The 23,703-nt window shown below is 39.7% G+C and overlaps 1 protein-coding gene across 1 annotated transcript in view; it reads right to left on the reverse strand.

Annotated features, from left to right (window-relative positions):
* LOC103355290 (metabotropic glutamate receptor 4-like) overlaps positions 1–23,703 on the reverse strand; it is a 190,808-nt gene that overhangs the window by 53,764 nt on the left and 113,341 nt on the right. Inside the window, exon 3 of the mRNA XM_008279031.1 lies at positions 8,180–8,396. Coding sequence (XP_008277253.1) covers positions 8,180–8,396 — 217 coding nt within the window. The remainder of the gene's footprint in view (positions 1–8,179; positions 8,397–23,703) is intronic.

The following is a 23,703-nucleotide window of genomic DNA, read 5'->3' on the forward strand; positions in this document are numbered from 1 at the left end:
GCAAACCTCATTTCTAACATTTGCATAATCTCCCTGTCATCCCAGTGCTGCTGCCTTTGCCCTCCTCCTCCTCCTCCTCCTCTTCCTCCTCTGCTTCAACTGTCATTTAAAAATATTAAATCAAATCTGATTAATTTTGATTTTAAAAGATCTATCCAATTAATCATAGATGGCAATATTTGATGATCGATGTCCAAATTTAAGAAAAGTGAAGCACGCCAAGAGACAAAACAAAAAAATTGTCTGCAGGTTTCACTTTAGAGGCCTGCGTCACTTGAACAATGCCTCAGTTTCTAAATCTCACCATCATATTCCGTGAAACTTGCTACATTTGATTACATAAGGGATATAATAGGAAGCTGTACAATATCCACTGAAAGAAAATCACACTATACTTTTCGCAAGGTGAGGATAAAATGACACAGATTGTCAGCCTCCATTACTGCAGAGGACTGTACAGTTCTCTAATAAGGACACTGGAGGCACAGCAGCTTTTCGGAGAGAAGCACAAACAGAAATCTACTGAGGCACCAAAGACTTGCGCATCAAGGACAGTCTTGCATTTCAAGGGTGACAACAGCAAGACATCGCACTGGAAAAGCAGTTTCATTCCTCTTGTCTTGTAATCATCTTCCGTAATGACACGCGGGCCGTAATCCCAGGGGGGCGGATTGAGAGTTGGGAAAGACCCAAATGAAAACACGTTGATGAAAACAGCTCTGTGTCTTAAAGATAGAAGGTTTCGGTGACAGTCCGGCAACTGTACATGAAATGGTTGTCAAGCTGTCCTCATGATGATGCTTCTCAGTGGGCCCAAACTCAGGAGCTGACAAGCCTGGTAGGCCCAATGCAAACAGGTTCTGTATGTGAAGCTTGCACAGTCTAGCATTAATCATTTATGCTTCTCTTCCCTCTCCTGCATCTTTACTGCTGAGAATTCTTTCACTGGATCGTCTGTGTCCTCTTCCAGTGAAAATAAACTAGCGAACAAGCAAAAGCTTTCTTCATCTGACTGTATAATTTGTGATATTTGAATGTACTGTATTTCGGCATGACTGCTTTTTTTTTATTATTATTTTCAGCGTGACCTGATTTTTGAGACACAATATCCTTTGCTCAAAATATGACTAGTTAGATATTTTAACTTTCACATGACATGAAAAATTTACTTTCTTCGGTTTTTAAAACAATGAATATTTATGCACCACACAATCACCGTGGTTGCAAAAAGGGAAGTAGCCTAGTTTGACACTGGTTAGCCTCTTTTTAGACTCTCTGGTGCAGCTGTTTTGGGAATAGTAATGTCTGTCTGTTGGTTGGTCGACCACAGATACTTCAACCGCTGATGAATGGGTTGCTGTGAATTCACAGTCATCAGGGATTAGAACCCATTGAGTTCTATCTCCAAACTTTCCCTCTGTTACCACCATGAGGTGGATATTTTAGATTTGGGGAAATGTCTTGGCAACCACTCGACAGATTGCCATGAATTTTGGAACAGATTCTTGTGGTTCCCAGATTATGAATCCCAATTATTTCAGCTGTCAGTTGGCTTTTCCTCTATCTGCAGGTGCAACTCTTTCTTCTTCTCAACCATTATAGTCTCCTAGAACCACTAGCATGGCTGCATACTTTAGCCATGATGTTCTAGATATTTTAGCCTGGCTACGATCTACTCAATCAGAAAACCTGCTACAACTAACAAGACTTTCCATTGCTTCAGAGCAACACAAAAAGAGCACATCTCCCATGTGTTTTTAAGTGATACCAAAAACTACAAATCCTGCAAAGAAAATACCCTTAGGAGTCACAAGTTTTTATTTATAGAATCGAGAGTACCTTTTATTCAAAGAAAATGTTAAGATAAACAAAATTGGAGAAACGTTGAAGACAGCACTCAGAAAGAAATCCAGCGAGGACAGAAAATGTAGCTCGTGCCTTAACTTCAAAATGACATATGTCGACGCTAATGCATCAGAAGATAGTTATCCTCCAATTTGTTGCAGCTGAGGAACAGATTTGTATAAAAGCTGTCACAATTGGATTTTGGAGCCTCGCACATGGTTAAGGAAGTCTGGCTGTTAACGGGGAAGTGAACATTTCTCTATTTAAAGTAGGTTATGACAGAAAAAAAAAACTTCAAAAATTAACACTGCAGAAGACCTTTTGTCAAAAACACCATCTGGATTATGAGAACACGTTGTCCTCATTTGAGTTCTAATTTTTTTTCCAGTTGATACTAAGGATGTGCTTTATTTAAAGAATATGAAAACTGCCATTCATGGTTTTGAAACCGTTATTTAGGGAAACGTTTTAACTCATCTTAACCCAGTTCTCCTCTTACCGAACAAAAGGACAGGATCACCCAAGGAGCACGGCGGTCCCCCCCTCGGTCGTCGTAATTGTTCCCACCCTTTTCACTTTGAGTTCACGCTTGCTCTCACAACACTGAAGGTTATTTGCAACATCCTCTGAGATATCGACTGCCCCAGTGTCAAACTGTTTCTGCTTCACAGTACAGATACTCGGGCCCAGTCAGTCTGATCAAATGCTGTGTGAGTTTCCAGTTTAATTCAGTTTCCACTTGAAAGCCCAGTGAGCTGGGATCAAATGATATCAGATTCTCTTGCCAGCAGGACCTTGTCTTATCTAACATCTAACACAACACTTCAATAGCTACACCACTACCCCTAACCCTAAAAGCCCACCCTCTATTCACGGATGCTTTGTGACGTATATCAGCCTTTACAGAGCATTTTATTTTGCTTCCCTTTACCGGGATGCAGGCAAACATAGAGTAAGACAAAGTGGATATTTGAATGACCTGCCTGCCTGGACATTGTGATTGTTTTGTCTTTTTTCTGTTTGTCACATTAGGGGCATTTTTTTTTTACATTTATCCTCCAGCTTTTAGCTTAAAAGAGAAAAATTAAACTGCAGGATACTGTAAGGGAAACATTAAAAGCGTTACAACATCCATTTATGAGCCTGAGTCTCTCCACAGCGTGAAAGCTTGAATCTCACCACAGAAACACCAGCTGCAGAGTGTTGACAATAGGAGCTCACAAGCATATGGTCTGAGGGTCAACACGGCAATCTGTGTCTACTCAGTGTTAGCATGTCGACTAAAATGTCCTCGAGAACAAATAAAGCTCTAATCTCCATTATGAAGTGCTTAAAGCCACGTATAATTATTTTTTGTGTGAGAAAATACAATGATGCTATAATTATTGGTCATGCTTCACAACATTTAAAACAACTATTATTGCGGAGACATCCACTAAATTTCCAGCCTCTGTATTGTCTTTCCCACGTGTGAATGACATTTTGGAGCGCTGTCAACTGCAGTGTGAAGCTGCTAGAATTTCACGTCGTAAAGCCGATGCCAGAGCCTTTTCCCTTCTTCCTGCAAGCCCACATAGCGGTGCCAGTTACTATGTCTCTTTACACATTTCATACTGTCAAGGTTTGTGTGCAACCTGGAAAGTGGAAACTAGCTCACTTGACTAACTTGCTTCCTCTGGGAAAATGTGAGGCGGTTCACCCAGCTCACAGACATTAGTGCTGTTTTTGTTGTTTCTCCGACACCTGCTGAGCCGTCGATGCCGACTGCCTCTGTTGTCTCTCGTTCGTGGGTCAAGATAGTGGTGATAGTGAGACACCAAGCAGGACTCACAGAAATACGCAGATAACCTCAGCCCTCCATACCTTGTGAATCGAATCACAAACACGACAGCGACTCTGAGTGACATGCTGAGTGTTTAGATCATGTCAGCGGCTCACTTGGTCAGCAGCCTTTTGTGAGCCTTGGACTTGAAATGATGTTGTGACAAATGTTGTGCTGCTACATGCACAGGTGATTTGTCCATAGACGAATACAGTTTCTAGTCTTAATTTTACATAATTAGTATTTGTTTGGTATTTTTAAAGGAAGTCCATTTCCATGTGTATAAAGAATGAAAATACCTATAAATATAGTTAAATAATGTCATAGTACAAGTGATCAAGCTGGATTCTGAAGAAAAGGCCATTATTCAATGATTTATATGTAACTTTACATAAAAATCTTGCATATTTGATAAATCTTTCGTGCAAAAAGTATGTCCACTCATAAAACAAATTGATTTACTTTTGAAATAAAGCATCATTAATAAACTTGATTATAATTACAAGAATGAACAGTTGGTGTTAGATCACATCAAGTATAATATGAGTTTTTACACATAACTTTACCTAAAGAATCTTGCGTATACTTTTGCATTAGATTTTTTTGTAGTATTATTAATTTCCCATTGCACATAAATCTGTAAATTTACCTTCTTTTTTTTTTTTTTTACTATACTATACTGTACATTTTTATTTTTATTTATTTATTTTTTTATCCCTAATTCAACATATCCAAATCTGTGATTCACAGCTAAAACTAGTTTACCTCAACACAAACAGCACAGTGACGCTAGGTGGGTGAGACTGCTGCTCAGTATGGCCTTTGGCTGGTTAATGAGATAGAACATTTGGTCGGTTCTGATCCGGCTGTTTTATTATGTGAGCGGACAACTGCAGAACCCATTTAGCAGCCAAATACCTGTGGCTTTGATTTTGACAGAGCTGCCTGCTTGTCCTCTGTGTCTCTCTTGCATAATCAATCAAAGCCTGAATTGGAGGAGAGGACACAGTAATCAGACAACACTTCAGCATGTGGGAAATAGACACGTAAAAGTTTTGCTTCAGTTGTCAGATTTAAAGGAGCTATAGATGGGCTGACTTGACAGATATTTTGTCAAAAAATCCTGTTTACAATTGAAAGACAGTGAAAAGAGCATGGTGTTTGTCTCTACACAATGATTTTGTGTGCGTGGTTGACAGTTTTTGCCAGACACGCTGTCTTTACTGTCAGGTGGTTGAATCAAGTGACAGTAGAATTTCAGAAAGTGTTCAAAAAAACAAAACAAAAACTCAAAGTCGGCCCCCTCGAGTCTCGTGTGCAAATACAGTTGTACAAATGGCTTTTAGGAGCCACATCAAATGTGTGCAAAGACAGATATTTGACCTTCTGTGCTGAGACATTCAAAACTAGAAGCCTTGTCTTTTTATACTTTATCTTTGTCTTGACATCTCTTTAGTCTTTGTGACATCTGGGACATCAAACTGAGGCAGGGAAGAGACTTGAGTAATTTGCATGCTTAAGCCAAGGCGTCAGTCAAATATACCCCAGAGCCATCCTACTGTACTTCCACATATGATCCATATCACTGAATAATTCTTTCTTTAGTCGACATCAGCAGAAAATACTAGTTGTTTTAGATCACTATTTCATGGAAGATGAATAACTTAACATGCATTTTGTAAACCCGGTTTATCAAGAGTTGGTGACATATAGCATAAAAGAAAACTGTAAAATGTACATGGGTGTATATATACAGTCATCAAATCATGTGACTGTAAGGTACTGACTGACTGAAGACCGTCAGCTCTATGGGTGATATGGATATGTACATTATACTGTGTGTATATATATATATAATGATATTACAGCAATACTTTGTAACCACAAAATAATCAAAATACTACTAATTCTTGTGAAGATGGCACATGATTTTCTGTTTTTGTTTTCTATCACAGTTTCTAATTGATATTATAAAAATTGTTAAATTATACGTCTGCCAGATGATGATAAAACTGACTAAACTTTCAAATTCAATCTGAACAACCCAAGTTAGCAACACACTGCCTTATAGCCATTTTGTGAAAAATGCTCTCTCCTTTTTTAAAATTTTAAAAATTATTTTAGTTTTTAAATAATTTGCAGGGTAATAAGCCCCTGAAACACAGATGTAATCCCAACACTACATGTTACCCTAGCCGTCATGCTTATATTACAAGTGTAGTGACAGGACACTTCGATCCAGGCACCGTTTGGCAAGTCCCAACCTGTATAATACAACTAGAACGTCGCATCCCCTCTGCATGCCAAAGTGTCCTTGGCCATGACACTAAACCCCAAGTTGCTCCCAATGCCAGGCAGGCACCATGTATGGCAGCTCTGTTGCCATTGGTGTATTTATGAATGGGTGAATTCTAAGTACATTTATTACCACTAATGTAGAAAGGCACTGTATAAGTGCATTTACAAAATCTCTCCTATTAAGGTGACCTCAGGAGGAATGCTGGACTGGAATGATATCACCAAATCCAGTAAAAAGTCTTTGGTAAATATAAGATCTGTGTAGCTGGAGAGGTTTTCAGGGCTTTGAGCATTCACTACCAAGTGAGGCTTGATGTAATGAAAGGCAGGGCTGAGTGTGGATAGAGATGAGTCAAAGGTGCCTTCAGACATTCAGAGATCTTCAGAGTATCAGCAAAAACATCATTTCCAAAGTATTTGTGTAGCTGTGTGAGCTCAGCCTGAATCAAAGGTACCCTTAAGAGTTTTTCTATACGCAAGGTTAGGGTTAATTAGCATTTAACATGGTGTCATTTGAAGTCAGGGTAGAGATTAAAAAATGTTTTCGAAATATGAACATAAGTTCAAATTATACTTTAATGGCCCGGAGGGGGGTTGATTTCCCTTTGTCTAGATGGTGCCTATGCAAATAGGTAGCAGAGCTGAACACTCTGGGGGGCTTTGCAGGAGTAATCGGCTGCTGGTGCTTCTGCAGGATGACTGATGATGGGCAGCAGCTTAGAGTTGGCAGGACCGAAAGGGACACAGTGGCACAGAGAGTACTGGACATGTCGCTAGTGATTACATTCTGCTACAGAAAAGGTCAGGGGTCAGACTAGAGTTTGCGCCGGCAGCCCCCCTGCACCAAACTGACTGTATAGCCAACACTGTACAATGTCATCTACTTATGATGCTCCAGGTTAGCTCTGCAGCCCCACGTTCACACCGTCACCGCTACTCAGTATTTGAAAATCAAACTCACTTCCCTCACTGCATCTACTGCGCTCACCTGTGTAGCCGAAAGCGTTCCCTGGAGATAACAGATGCAAAGTCAGATTTCAGGGACGTAATTTGTATTCCGGCATTAGTCACAGCAAATCACCTCAGTTTTACATGCAACAATTAGTCAGTATGAAGATTCTTGGACTCTTGGTTGGCAAAAACAAGACATTTGCAGACACCATCTTCAATCAACGGGAAGCAGACATTTTTCCACTGTGTTTAAATATTTTAAAATGCAAAGTTAATTCGTAAAATAATCAGCAAATTTACTGATAGCAAAAATAATTCTTAGTTGCAGCTCAAGCCTGTTTTATGAATAATACAGTTACAGTAAACATTCATATCTCTGAGGAACATATTCAGTTTTGAGGCAAAGAAACAGAAACAAAAGCTGCTCACTTCGGGACCACGCTTTCCAGTAAAAAAATGAATAAATAAATAAAAAATGGCAAAATTAACCTTAACAGTTTAAAACTGAGGTTAAGAATCTGCAGTGTTACTTACGGTGTGATTTCACCTGAGTAATTCACATATGAAGGGATTTAAACCTTTAAAAAAAATAACAGAAAGTACTACTTTACCTGACTATGATACATATTAAGGCAGAGACCCTACAGTGACATTAATAATGGAGAACATCCTACCTAATGTAATAACATCGCTAAAACCCTACGGTGTTATAAATTATGGAACTAAACCTAACTAATATAAATATTAAGCCTCAGACTCTACAGCATTTTTAATTATGGAGTTTAACCTTACTCATTTAGAGCTAAAATTATGACCCCACAGAAACATACAGTGCAAAAGCAATACAACTAATTAAGCAGAAGGCAGTTGTCTGTTTCTGGCCTTTTTTTGTTGTTGTTTTGCTCGCTTGTTTCCGCCACATGTCACCATTTAATGTATTTAAAATCATGAAGTATTATCATGTTGAATTAAACAGATCCAAGTGTAGGTTCAAACTGAAACACACAAGGCAAGGATGCTTTAGCAACAAGCAACCGATGTAGCTCTCATCTCTCAAACATTCTTTTATTTTTATTTTTTTACACTCTGCTTTTTCCTAACTTTAAAAAAAAGCATATTTGAGAGACTGAGTTGCTTGTCTGCTCACATGGAAATGCTTCAAGTAGTTCACAAAATGAGATTCAAAGAGCAAGGGCCACTTTCGCATCAGTTTAAATAAACCCCCTTGGAAGCTTGTGGATATGCTTGAAGAGAGAGACTCACCATCCTCTCGAGACTTTTGAATAAACGCATCAACGCCACTTTCTCCGTAGTTTCCCTCAGATGCCACAGTGGAGACGTAGTTCCAGCGCATGGCTTTGACGATGTCCACCATGGCCTGAGCCTGGTAGGTGTCTGGAGGCACCACGCGGGAGAAGAAGTCGTAGCGAGTGTTGTCGCTCAGCTCCGGGGCTGTGGAGGCGTAGCTCACCTGAGGGATCTATGAGAGAGGAAGAGGAGAGGCAAGACACACAAATGGTTACATGTGGTGAAATATAGTAATATACCTTCTGTCATTTTATGATACAGTCTACACAGGGAGAAGGTTAACAAGAAAAAAGCAGCATTACAATGTGACACTTAACATCTGGTGAAAACTCAACCACTCCGTGGTGGCTATTCAATCTTTACACGTCTGCTTTAAATAGCTCGGATGATAACAATATCAGCTGCAATACTTTCTGAGAAGTGTCTTTCACAGCCGCACTAATCTGGTCAGAAATTCCCACTCATCTCTATCATAATGTGAGTTTTTGTTTTGTCTTGAAAAAGCACAAAAACGATCGGCCTCCAGAGCTGAAATAATACCTTCTGATCTTGCCCACAAAGACATTACTGTTTATAGGAAAAAATACTATAATCTTCTTGTGTTACGTATTTCAGGGATAGCTCAATAAACGCAAGATAATAGAAGGTAAGTCAAACTTATTGTACTGATGAAAACTCACTTGGATAATCTTGAGATCGCGATTAAAGGAAGCGACAACATCTTAAGCTGACAAATGCAACTTTGAGAATTCTGCTCATCTCTCCATGCAGCTGTTCTGAAAGGTTTAACTCGGTCTGTTCTTAGTTTCACCACAGATGTCTTCCCACTGCCTCCAGCAGGAAACTCTTAGCCTCAACTTTTGCTTGCTCAAGTTATTCCAGATTTATGGCTGTCATAGCTTCTGTGATCTTCCTATGGCTTTGGTGCTGCACAGTTTGGAAGTTAACTGACCAGATTTAATGGCATTCAATAATGTGTTTCATGGTTTGACTTCAAATATGGACACACTTTTTATGCTGATGCATTTTTTGTGCTCTCGATGTGATAAATTCAGCCTGTAGATGCAAAGAGGCAGACTTTCGGCTACTTTCAGCCAGAATAGCATTTGACTGCAACGTCTAATGTGCAGCATTAGAGCAGAATACTTGTCCTTAGGCCAGTCCTGCTTTTTCAGAAGTCTTAATCAAAGAAACCATTTATCATTTAATCATAAAAACACAAAGCACTGCAAATAAAACACAAACAAAAGCATATAATGTTGACAAATCGATGAAAAGAAGGCTGCAAGGACGTACGGATTAGTTTTTTTTCAGTGAACATAATAACCAAAAAATTCCAAATAGTCAGATCCTTCCTGTGCTCTAAGGTGCGTGTTTTTCCGACTTATTTTAATAAAAACCGAATTGCAATAACCGTTTCTTTTCAAATTAGAAGGTAAAAATAGTTGTCTTTGACTGCGAGTTCTAATGATGACTGACAACTGAATGAAACGTCGTCTTTTCCAAATGCCGTTTGTCATGGCTCCTCAGCGTAGCTCTGGGGATTTTGGCAAATAGTGTCACCTTTGAGCATCTCTTCCGAGATGGAGGGATGTGTGGATGGAGGGATAAGCCGAACATGACACTGAACAACACTGAGAAACCTGCGGTATTTCAGAATAACATTAATTTGCAACTGCTTTGAAGATTTTTGACTGCGTGTCTGCTTTCTGTAAAACTTGATGGTGAGAATAGCACGACTTGGATGCTTTAGTTTTTCCTGCCTACCCACTCACAGTCCTTACATCCTGCAGTGCTACATAAAAGTAAACTTCGCCAACTGCAAGTCCTGCTTTACCAATATTTGCTTCACTAACTGCTGAGAGGGACTGCTGCGGGAGAGATACTGTCCCTTCCTCTCTCGTTTGCTTCACACAGCAGAGGCCTTTAATGTGGTCAGCTGCAACGCCGCACTGATCCGGCTACTACTGTGCTCCCTGTTTGTCGCTGCACCCAGAGTCGGGAGCACAGCTGTTCAATCTGTAGCCATGACCTATAGTTCCTAACAGCTCATCTAACTCTACGCTGGCTTTCATTTTTTTGCTGCAAGAATCCAGGGAGTAAAGCCACAACAGGGGCCAGAAATTGCTGAACTTGTAATGAATCAAGAAATGTAGAATATATTCTTTTTTGAACGTGCTGAGGTTAGGCATCAACATGGGCTTTGGTTTTATAGGTAAAGACATGTGATGCAGCAAACATGCCAGTTAACAGCTGTCTTGTTAACCTGGTTTTCTTTCAAAGAAAAGGAGAGACAGAAAAAATCTGCGTGTGCTGCGTGTGGACTTCACTCATGTTGCATGTCAGCCTTGTGGAATTTATTTGTCCACACAGCATCTCTGTGTCAGTCATCTTGAGCTGAACTTGAATATCTTGTACAAATTGCACATCCTCTTGATCAGTGAGCGCCGGGTGACATCGAAACTGACGTGCTTCATGCACGTGATCCTCTAGGATGCTCTCAAAGGCCACAGCAGGGTCTGAGGCGTATGCTGAGTCTACACCCAGCAGCCCTACGTAAGTTTATTCACTTTATGTCTGCTTTGATAGGAGACAGGACTGTTGCGTTTCTTTCCCTTTTGGAAGTGAAAACAGTGTGAAGCTTGTTTTTTTTTTTTTTTTTCATCACACTGCTTTGACGTCACAGGGTGGAATGCAGCAGGATGCAAGTGAAGTGTTGCGCAAAGGTGTTGGGAAGGTGTTAATGATGTCCTATTTTAGACATTTTCACTGTTCTAGCATACAGTGAAAATGAACCTCTTACCCGTTGGCACCTACGGCTCACTCTTCGAGTTTCGTGTCAGAGGAGGAGATGTTGTTGCATTTGTTAGATTTGCAAGGAGCCTACATCTTTTCGCAAGGCGACAGCACGTGTGTAAAACCGCCTCAAACTCACTCCAGTGATCCTCTCCCTCAAACTCTCCTCCAATAGGTTTCCTAGACACAGCTAACATCCCTGCTGACATTTATGACTGCACCCAAGGGTGGAACAATAAGGCGAAAACATCTTATTGCTATTTTTTCTGACAAATATTGGGATTTGATTTGTGACATAATCTTTTTAAAGTCAGGCTGCAGGTCAGTATTCACAGTGTAATCGATTTAAAGCATATGACAGAGCATTACCACATTAAAAGTGTGATTTCCCACAAAAAGGATGGTATTGTTTGTAGAACCGTTGACACACCCGTTTAAATCCAGGGTCAGATGTGCTGCAGAACATATTCTCAACTGCAGCCTTTGCAGGAAAAAATAAATAAATCCTGCAGTCCTCCACAAAAAATAAATTCTAAGCAAATGTTTTCCCTCTGATTTTAAATATCCCTCCTTCTTTGTGTTTTTAATTCTGCTGCTGTCATGTATTGTGGTGCTGTCGTGACATGTCTAGTCCCCATATCTGCCAAATAAGTGGGAGCTGTGTTGTATTTTTCACCTGAGGGATTTTCACTGATGTAACAATCACACAATTTCAGCTTTTTGTCAAGAAGCGGGACAGGCAGAGCTTATCATTTGTTTGTTTTGCCGAGATTTCTTGCTCACTGGACTACAGCAGTGGTCCTGAACAGCGTGCTTCCTCTAATAGAACACAGTCACTTCTGAGTATTGACTCAAGAAATTAAATTCTTCAGCAACGGGCCCGGTTTGATCTACTTCGGGAGAATCAAAAGAAACAGGGATTGGGAGAAAAAATAAAGACGTAGCGTTGTTGTGACTCGGCAGGGGTTTGATGTATGAAAACTGCACCGAGCAACGGAATTCAGGGTCGCAGATTCACTGACAAAGATCCTGGTAGGTTGTTCAAAAGTGACTCCCTTTTTTAGTGATTTTGTGCACACTTATCGTCTTTTCAGGCTGTAACTAATGCAGCAGAACTTCCTATCCACTGATGTGAGCTTTTGTGTGCCTTATGGCCCCTCTCCCCAAGTTTATAGAACTCTTTTAATCTGCACACCCCCGACTCCAGCACTATCCATTTAATTTCTAATGGGCTCGGGAAATACGCTTAATTGCTGTGATGTGAGTCTCGAGCAGATATTTGATGCAGATTTAATGTTCAAATCACTTGCTTTAAATAACTGTGCCTTTTTAAAAATTCAACGAGCTCATTTGAACTGCATCAATGCAGGAGTAATGATGCTCATTAGAACTGTACAGAAATATTATACATCTGCAGTGTTTGCTGGTGGAAGAAAAATCAAAAGCTTGAGTCGGGCTTTGGAAATGTTTCAGTAAATACTTCCTGCAAAAAAAAAAGAAATGCTAGCAGTATATTTTTAAGCTATGAAAACAAAAAAGAAAGTTCTACATGAACTAACTTGTGTGTCCTTGCTTGTTAGTCTTACTGACAGGTACACAGGACTGCTGCTGCTGTGTGGGAGGTCCTGGTGTGTCATTGTAATCTACTGTAAAGTCGTAAAAAAAACTATTTGAATGTAAAATGTGAGAAAAGCTGTGGATGTAGTTCGGGAGTGACTGATTTCTGGATATGTTTTGTCCCACTCACAGCAACATCTGATTGGTCACATAATAAGCAATGACTTTTTATTTAAAATTTAAATTAACTTTAAATTAAACACAACATAAAACATAATTAAACAGAGGCATTTCAACAAAGTTTTGCATTGGAGTTTGTGTCATTCTACATTTTGACGGGTTTTCAATTGTAACATACGAGGTGTGTCAGAAAAGTTTTAGGACTGGTGTCACAAAAGATATATTTCAAATCCAAACTACAAGTGTTCCCCTTTGAAGTAATCCCCCTGGAGTCTAATACACTTTCCCAGCCTTCTCTGCCACGCCGCCATGCACTCCTGGAAGGATTCTTCTGGGATCCTCCTCAGCTCCGTCGTCACAGCCATCTTGATGTCGTCCACGTCTTCAAACGGGTCCCCTTGATGACTCCCTTGAGTTTGTGGAAGAGGAAAAAAATCCCAGAGAGCCAGGTGGCGTGAGGTTGCACGGCGATGTTCTTCTCAGACAGGAACTGTCGGATGCTCACGGCATTGTGAGCAAGCGTGTTGTCATGGTGAAGCAGCCACAACTTGTCCTGCCAAAACTCTTGGCTCTTTACTGAGCAAAGCAAATGCCGCAGGATCTCTTTGTAGACGTGCTGGTTGATCGTCTGAAGGGGAAAACTTGTAGTTGACACTAGTCCTGGAACCTTTCTGACTCACCTCGTATGTTGGTTTCAAATATTGGTTATTGGCCTCTTTCATTACTAATAATCACCATCACATTTGGCCCTGGGCTGAAGGTTGCTCGGTGGTAAGCACTGTTGCCTCATAGCAAGAAGGTCACGGGTTCGCGTCCCGGTGAGAACACCCGGAATCTTTCTGCGTGGAGTTTGCATGTTCTCCCCATGCAGCGTGGGTTCTCTCCAGGTTCTCCGGCTTCCTCCCACACAGTCCAAAAACATGTTGAGGTTAATTGGTGATTCTAAATTGTCCGTAGGTGTGAATGTGAGTGTGCTTGGTTGTCTGTCTCTAAGTGTAGCCCTGCGATAGACTGGTGACCTGTCCAGGGTGTCCCCTGGCAAATTGGCTGGGATAGACTCCAGCCCCCCGAGACCCTCGTGAGGATTAAGCGGTGTATAGATGATGGATGGAGATTTAGCCCTGAAAAACACATATCTGTCGATCACTAGTACAGATTCTGAATGCTGAATCAGCCACTGTTTTCATTGTAAAACCTTTATATACACTGTTACACTGGAAAGTTTGACTGATGATGACTCAACAGAGCAGGGATTAGCCAAGAGTCAGTTCTGTCTGACCCTTTCTAACCCGTCAGTCCTTGAGGAGACTAGTGCAAGTAACCCTGATAATGGTGCTCTTTCTTCTAATTTACAAAACAGTTCCACACAAAATTTTTCATGTTTAGTTTTCGATGCAACCGTAGCTGCCGAGTTGCTTCGCAGGTGCTCTGGAGAGCCAAAGAACCCTCAGGCACATATTGGTAGTCTTCACTGTTCAATTAGGAACCAAGTGAATATAACACTGGATGTCATCCAAGGTGAAACCTCCGTTCAGCGAGTTCCTGTGGTGTAGATTTTCATTTTTAGCCAGCAGTAAGTTAAACAATGCTCTTCCTGGCATGCCGATTGATCAAGCTGTTGTGTTGTGGGGAATTCTAATGCGCCTTCTTATATTCAGCTACTCAACAGTTTCAGTGTTCTTGTCATTAAGACACCTCACTTGTGCCAAGTGAGAAAGGTTGCTTTCTTCACAGCTCGGCTTGACCCTGTGACTAACTGCAGAAGGAATCTGCTGAGTCATAAAGCCAATTGAAATCTTTCCACCCATTGTTATTGAGATCAATATAGTGAGAATAAAGTGAACAATGCAAGCTCCACACAGATGCTCGTGCCAAGGATCAAGCTCTGATCTGCTAGCACAGGTGCTCATTTTATGTTCTGAAGCATTCTTTGTTTACACCGTATTGTAAGAATCCCTAGTACTTCCTCCAAAACAGATGAACAGACTCTGTGGTTCCTTCTACCAGCTGCATGTCTTTAATTTAGTATAAAATTGTATCTCTAAGGGGAATCTGTATGTGAAGACAAGCATTAACCGTTCACCTTTTACACTTTATTCTAACAAAAAGGCAACTCCTGGCACACAAACCTGCAACCGTTTTTCAAAATATGTGCACTTGAAAATACAAATTACCATGTAAACCGTTTTACTGTGCGCCCAACAAAGAATCGATGCAATTTGCAGACAGCAATCTTATTACTGTAATGTGATTATTTATCAATAACAACGGGGCATTTCACCAAAGGTCCAGGCTATAATGACTAATGCTGGAGCAGTGAGTTAACACTCAATTTGTAAAATAACTCAGAGAATCACTTTCCAATGATCATGTTTTGTCACTCTTGCTAATAAGTGTATCCACTTTCTAACAATTCATCCATTCTGCTTTACTCCTTTCACTTCCCCACTTTAATTGGGTTCAGGGCAGCCAGTGTGTCAAACTAAAAATTAAAATAATAAGCAATAAGCAAGACTCAACCAGCCTTGTCTGCAGTCAGCAGATTAGCTGGCTAGCAGTGCAATATCAGGGGTGCAGATCCCTCAATGTTTGTTTTTAATATAATTCTAAAATCTTTATAGATTCAGGAGACACTAAAGCCCCAGACAGACAGAGAGTGTCAGACATTTCTGTCAACAAATGCACTTATTGTTCTCAAAGGATTGGAAGCAAAACAGAGACATTAAGGTCGGTGTTAAAACACTTTGGCTCTGCTCCCGGCTTCAGTCCACAGCAGAAGTCTACTGACAGTCCACTGACAACTCAGAGAGCTTCACATGAAAAATGCGGATGTAAATGGAAGTTTGTGTTTATAGCTTAACCTCTTTACACCAGAGCTCTTGTTTGAAATGCATTTTTTACTATATGAATAAAATAAGGGCTGCAAGGTGGCGCAGTTGTAGTTTGCATGTTCTCCCTGTGCAGTGTGGGTTCTCTCCGGGTTCTCCAGCTTCCTCCCACACAGTCCAAAAAACATGTTGAGGTTAATTGGTGATTCTAAATTGTCTGTAGGTGTGAATGTGAGTGTGCTTGGTTGTCTGTCTCTAAATGTAGCCCTATGATAGACTGGTGACCTGTCCAGGGTGTCCCCTGCCTTCAACCTGAGTCAGCTGGGATTTTAAATATTTTAAATATTTTAAATATATTTTTAATATTTAAAAAAATATTTTTAAAAAAATGATTAAAATATTTTAAAATAAAGATATAAAAATATAAAATAATTATAATAAAATAGTTTTAACAATTAAAAATATTTGTAATAAAATAATAAAAAATAACTACAAATTCATAAATTAACTGTTGTGGTAATATAACCCACAATGTGATGTGCAACATGCATGTAGACGTCAGGTCTTAAGAGGTTAAAATACAAAAGGCAACAAGGTTCAATTAATATGCGCAGCTATAGATGTGGGTAAAAGAGCTAGTTTAAGGTTTAGTGCCAAATTAAAGCAAACTATCTACTACCAACTACTTAGTGCAAAATACAGTTATTAACAATAAACACTTGTATGTTTGAGGTGGGTGGATAATGCAATGGGTCAGACAGCAGGGCTGCTGCAATGAAACATAAACAGGTATATGATTTAGTGTTACCTCTGGTTCAGAGGTGGGATCTACAATGAGTTGTTTCTGTCATTAGACTGATTTACATATTCATTAGAGTGATGGCATGAGGGAAGAATCTGTTCTTATATCTGGTTGTTTTGGTGTTCGGTGCTCTGTAGTTTCTACCAGAAGGAAGGCGTTGGAACAGATTGTGTTCCAACATGTTCCACACTGGTGGGGACACATTAGACAGGGGGTGTGAGTGTCCTTTCTTGGAGAAATTTTGAGCTAATTTCTGGTCATTTTTAGTTTGTTGTGGGTTTTTTTCCCCCCCTGCCAGTTAGTACCCTCTGTGCATTGGTATCTATTGTTTTCCCGAGTGAAAGCCCTCTGCTTCTTTCAGGTTTTTAGTGGGGGGCACAAATGCATGGTTGAGGGGAACATACTGCCTGCATCCCTGCCTCAAAATCTGCACGACTGTAGGTGGGTTTTGAGAATTATTACATAGCACTTCTAAATATACTTACAGTTATGTAATATTCAGATAAGTAAACTACAGAAAAGTCATCTAAAATTCACAGTTGTGGCTCTGATTTGAAAGTGCAAACAGACTGTAAATATTATTGAATGAAAAAGTAAAAAGCACTTTATGTTAATAATCCCACAGTGCAATGCCTGAGGGAACCAGATACGCAAACGTAGCATCAGAGACAGGATTCAAAAAAAGAAGTTCTCCTGATGTCCTCCACATTTTTCTCCACACAGCAGCACAGACCAGCCTGCCAAGCTGAGAAAAACAGCATTCAGTCCAATAAGCCAGACTTAGTGACAGCATTATTATGCTATTCATAAATGTACCAGGAAAGACATAAAAAATAATGAGGTATGTCTCACTGACTCGCTGTTTCTGTCTCTGTCGCTGAGATCTTGGCACATATGCTGTTTATATCTATAAGTGTGACAGTCATGTTTACAGGGCACCGGTACTGGCAGATGCTCCATGTTAAACTGGGATCTTATTTATCAAGATTGTGATGACTCTTCTGTCATGTTGAACTACAGAAAGATATTTTCAATTAAAATGAAGTAGCAGAAAATGATGCAACATTCATTAAAATACAGTGTTTTACAGTATCTTTGCAGTTATGTAGATTCCAATGCTTTCAATGCTTTTGTCACAACATGAGCGACAGCATGTTTTTCCCTTGTCTACACTGTGGAATTGACATTGGCAGCAGTTTAAAACAAGTGACTTACATTTGTACTGCTGTTTATCTGTATGCTTCCATTAATGGTAAATGGTCTGCACTTATATGTATATTTTCTACCTTTGGGGCACTCAAAGCGCTTTACAATGTTTCTCATTCACCCATTCACACACACATTCATACACCAATGGCGACAGAGCTGCCATGCAAGGCGCTAGCCTGCCATTGGCAGCAATTTGGGTTCAGTGTCTTGCCCAAGGGCACTTCGACTGTGGAAGGGCCAGGGATCAAACCGCCAATTTTGCGATCAGAGGACAACCATTCTACCACCTGAGCCACAGCTGCCCATTAATAACTGCTAAGAATGTTGTTGACTGGTTTACAGCTTAATTTTTCACATTTAAAGTGGAAGCAGGTCACATGTCCTTCTAAATTTGCGCTTTGATTTATTTATTTATTTTTTTTAAAGTAGAACCCAAATTTGTAATGTAACAAACACCTCTGTGCTATTTGTGTTTTTTAATGTTTTTGCCATGATAATTTTTTCCTTCAGTTTTATATCAGTTCCAGCAAATAAGCTGTGTTTCATGACACATGGATTTAAAAAATACTCCTAAGCGACACTGGGTTGCTACAAATTTCTGGATTGTTCAGTGAATGTGTGAGCAGGGAATGGTCTACCAAACATGCTATTCCTTCATAAAGAAGCAGAGAAATATGTTGGCCTTTGGTGCACTTTCATATTCTATGGAGGGCAAGGCCTTTATATGTTTGAAGGTTGGAGTGTAATTGATTAATTAGGTGATGCTGTGTTGGCTCAACATTGTTTCCCACTGTACCTAATAGCAGTTTTGCTGATTGGTTCGCATTTTGACACCAAACATCCCCGGGTCTCTTCCACCGCAGTGTTCCAAGACCTGATTTACAAGTTTTGCAGTTGTTGAAAGCCCTGGGTGTGACAAGATGTACAAACCAGTCTACACAACTGTTTTCGTCATTGTTCGTTTGTTCAATTCAACACTCAAATACACACACAGACAAAGGCACGCTTAAACACACACACACACAAACCAAATCCAGTGCAAAACAGTAGCCAGCAGCCATTTCTGCATTGTTACAGTTTGCATAAATCTTTGTATCTCTGGAAAAGGAGAGCGGGCAGGCAATACTAGATAAAAATTTATTTCCCATTCTTGCAGGGGTGAGCTGTTCCATTTCATTTTCTACCTTTTGTCACAAGTAGGTATCTCATTTTTCATACTTTGTTAGCAAAGGCAAAACAAAACGTGGAGGGGGGGGGGGGGGCAGCTGAATTAAATATTTGATGGGCCCCAGCACTCATTGTTTACCCCCTGTGCTGAAAGCTACTCTACGCCGTTTCCACACAGGGTTTTAATTCTATTTGTTAAGCAGTGGCAATCATTAATTTGAGCTGTGGCAAGTGTGATTAATTGTCTCATTACAAATTGAATTATTACTTGCGTTAAACATGCAAATGATTTCAACTAAAGGTTGAGAATGTTGTGAGATTTGAACTGAATGACATTTGTGATTAATGACTCCGTGCATAAACAATAATTCACTTGTTTACCACAAAATTTTGAAAGCGAGTTGTGAAATGTGCAATTAATGCTCAAGTTTGACTGATCTTCATCTGGTTATATGGAATCAGCATTACAACCATTAGAACCAGCTAGCATTAACAATGACAGAAAAAAGGGGAACGTGTGATCAAAATACCTGCTATGCTTTAGCAAGCATTGCTAAGATACAAGAAGCCAGAGTCTTGTATGAGATCACTGGGAGCTTCACAACAGATGATTAATAAATGTGAATGTAATGAAATGTCTGGATGTATTTGCAGTTACCACAATGGAAATCCCTTTCGTATTCAACAATCCTGAACTGCTGTCCTCTGTCTCCTCTCCCCAGGCAACAGACATTACTGCAATGGTTCAAAAGACATCAGTGTAGGGGAAGAGGGAAACTCTCAGCAGTGCCTTGGGATATAAATGGATTTAATATTTCTGGGAAGATTCAGAACAAGTCTTGCACATTATGTCAGATTCATGCTTTATTCATTAATCTAGCGCGGTCTCAGAAGTGTCTTAAACATCATGAGGTCAGTGGTCCACAAACCATCTCCACTATATTGGGATGCCTGTTGTTTCTGCATACGAACCATAAATTCTTCAAGCATTTTACATAAAATTTATTGCAATGCTTCACACCAATGAACACTGCCAGTTTTGTTAGATGGAGCCACACCAGAAGCTGCCAGGGACTGAACCAGGGACATTTCTTTTTTTTTTCTTCCCTCCGGGACAGTTCACAACTTCTTTGTATAATTATATGCCCAAATCATTTTTTCTGTATCACTGAATTATGACCTAAAAGAATTTCAACCCAAGTCACTTCATTAAAGCTTTTATAATCAGGCCTTAAACATTATCAGCAGGCGCAAATGTGACAGACGGCAGTGTTAGCAGTAAAGCTGGTGATAAGAGACTGAGAAGATAGAGCTAACTAAAAATAATGAGTTTACAACCAATCACATTTTCCTGAACCCTGACCTGATGGGAAATATCATGTTCATTTGTAGTGTTTCATTTCAAATGTGTTTTATTTAGTCATTTCCATTTCCTCCATGCGTAATAAGCGGAAAATCTATTCTATATTATATTTCTTTTTTGGAAAGGTGGCAGCGGATGTCTATTTTATACAGCAAGACTGAAAAAATCATATATTTTCTAAACATAAGTAACCTATGGCCTTAATAGCCAATTTTTAAAAATGTGGATCCATTAAGTTAGAAGTTTCTGCAGAAACAAAAAACAGAATTAGGCTATTTGTTGATTCCAATAAATTTGTGGGTTTGAGGCATGCGTTATCTAACAGTAAATATTGCATTTCAAATGCATTTTTCTGGAGCTGTACAGGACGACAAGAGATTTTTTTAGAAGAAGCTGTATTATATATCACATTGTCGTTGTCTTGACCGAGGACCTATACTGACCAGAAAGCAATCAGCACTGTTCATCTCTGTGGTTACTTCAGTCAAGAAGACCTTGGCTGTTGACCCTTTGTAACAGTTTTTTTGCATGCAAGCGACATGACTCAGTGGATGGTACATTTCATTTGTCAGTCCTTCATTGTGGTCTAGACTGAAATCTCTCCACTGGATGCGCTTTCATAAAAGTTTGGATAGATATTCATGGTGCCCAGAGGGAACATCGTAATTAACTCACTTAACTTACTGCAACCATAAGGTTCCTATTTGTGGTTTTGAGTAAAACATCTCATCCACTATTGGGTTCACTGCCATTAAATTTAGTAAAATATTCATGTTCCCCTCAGGATGAACCAGTATTCTGAGCATGCCAACATTAGTATTAATCTCTAAGCATTAATGTGCCTATGTGACAACCCTCACAGAGCCAGCATGGCTATAGACTCTTGGCCTTTCTAAAATGTATGCAAATATGCTGAAATATTAGTATTGTGTGCATTACTATATAAATCGGTATGTATGAGACACTTGATAGTGTTTGATATTTGACCTTTTGGTTCATCTCATTCTTATGGGTGCACAACATGGTGGGTAAAAACTGAAGAACAGAAATTTTCTTCTTTATAATACTTTTCATGTCTTGAAGCCATTATTTGTACAATCTGACTTTGGTTCCTCCCAATGGTGGTTTAAAAACACACAGTGGCAGACAAAACTGCTAAATACAGTGCATGATGTTTTTTTTCCACTGATCACTTGTTAAGAAGGAAAGTTGGTGTAGTAATATGTAAAAAATCTAAATGTCAGATTGTATGTAGAAGACCAGTATATTCTCTAGAGTGGATAAATGATATCACAATCTAAAGTCATTGGGAATTCAGAAACGTATTCCCAGGAGATGGAGCGCTAGGAGACAAAATTAGGCATCAGTTCCATTTACAGAGGGTATGTCCCACATCTTCTGCCCACTGCTCCTTTTTCCTTTCCCTTACCACGACTAATTCTGCTTCAGGACTCAAGTCAGGTGAGACAAAGTAAAACCAGGATGAGAGACAGAAAGAGAGACTGTTAACTTTTCTGCTTTAGCACAAAAGCTGGGATATAAATTAATGAAGACTGTTCCTGAAAAGGCCTCTAAAAACATTATTTTTTTCTGTATGTATTAGGGTAAATTGGCATCAACGCTCAAGCTACTCAGCCTTGAAAGTTTATGTAGAAACTTTCAACTTAAGAATGAGTCATATGGAAAACTATTTCAAACACAAATAACACTCTGGGGCTACATACTTAAAAGATCCCTAATGTGTGTGTGTGTGTGTGTGTGTGTGTGTGTGTGTGTGTGTGTGTGTGTGTATATTAGTACATATTATCAGCATTGTTGCTCAGACTACAGGGTTTCTGAGCGGCTATTGATCTGCACGTGTGAGCAGATCTTGTTTGTTGTCTACATCGTGGGAAACTGTGCCAGGCAGGGCTAGACTGAGTGGGTTAAGCAGACATACTGCAGAAGATGCTCTTGAGGTCAATTTTAGGGCAATGTGCTATTACAGCTATAAAATTTTCAGCAGATGTAGAACCTTAAATACACTTCCCTGTGGCCCATTTAAATATGTGACATTTCTGTCAGGAGCCTCGTTATTAGGGATTATTTGCACATTTAAACCCCATCTTACCATATCCCAACCGGTCAGATTTGCAGTGTGTAAATACTTCCTGTTTGACATTCCTCACTAATGATCAGATAGCGCTGAAATAATGTTTGCGTGAGAGCATATTCTATTTATCAAGCGTGCTTTGATCAGCCGTTTCTCACCTTCACAGTTGGGTAAACATGTAAAATGTGTCAGTCAGCCATTTCCATCAAGGAGTAAGGGATCTAGCAGGGATAGGAGGGCTCATTTCAGAGGGAGGACTAACGATAAATAGAGGTCAGAGAGACCGCTGGTGCCCAGTTGTTTTGCTCACAAAGTCAAAATAAAAAAGCCAAGCCAAATTGAATCCAGTGTGTAACGTGAAGACTTGTCCCAAGTGAGCAAGGTAAACAAGTGTTGTTGATGTGAAGAGCAGAAATTGGAGCTCACTTCTATCAAACGGCAAGCCAAGCCGCCAAAGCTCAAGAATCTCTTAATGAAACTGCATCAGCAGGGAAATGTGAATCCCAACAGAAAACCTGAGAAAACAAAAACAGGATAGGGCTTTGGCTTAATTATCCCCATCCGTGGAGGAGCAGCATTTAAACAGCACCACACCATGAGATATTTCTATCATTCCACGACACACACATCAGACTAAAATCACCAAACAGCACAGAGTTCTACCTGATGGACTGGTTTGAGCCACAACACTGGGGTCAGCTGTAAGAGATGAGGGGAGACTTTGTACTACATTTTCAGTGTTGATCTCAGCAAAGATCAAAATAGACTACATGCCTTATGCTGCAATTTTTAAATCGTGTAAGGGAACAAACAACATAGTTTTGATCTAATTTAGTTGCATAAATATGAGAACACTTACTCCAGGCAACTTCCTGCTCCTTTAAGCATTACATTAATTGTGTTTGCTTTGCACTGCAGCAACCTAAAACCTTTTGCAATTTGGGAGTTTGCTCAAGAGAAGCTATTTCTTTCTGCTTAGTGCATTGGTTAAGTGTACATTTTTCCAGGCAATATGGGTCACTTCATTATTTTGGATGTAACCCCAAAGGAATTTTGACCTGCTGTTGTGTGGAAAAGATTAAGAGATTCTCTACCAGCCAAAAACATCTAAAGCTGAATAGTCCCTGCACCTGTAGTCGTGGTGTTTGCTGTCTGTCCTTTCTATGATTGTAAGCTAAAAAATTGAGAATGAATGTAAACCCAAAGGCACAAGGCTATGTGACCACAGAATGGCTTAATATACTGTATATTTATGATGTTGTTCCTCTATTTTTCCTTTTCTTGTGCACATATGAAAGAAAAATGTTCATTGCAGGCCTCAGTCTCCTGCATAATAGTTCTGCACAGAAAAAAAATAACTAAAAATTCAGAAAATACATTTAAAAAATACAATAAAATACTGTGACAGTGAAAATAACAGCAAGTATCTGTAGCTGATTTAAATGCGCTAAAAATAGTGTCATTTTACAGCCACACATTGTAAAG

This window comes from Stegastes partitus, unplaced genomic scaffold (genome assembly GCF_000690725.1).
Source record: "Stegastes partitus isolate 25-593 unplaced genomic scaffold, Stegastes_partitus-1.0.2 Scaffold4, whole genome shotgun sequence".
Classification (NCBI taxonomy): Eukaryota; Metazoa; Chordata; class Actinopteri; family Pomacentridae; genus Stegastes; species Stegastes partitus.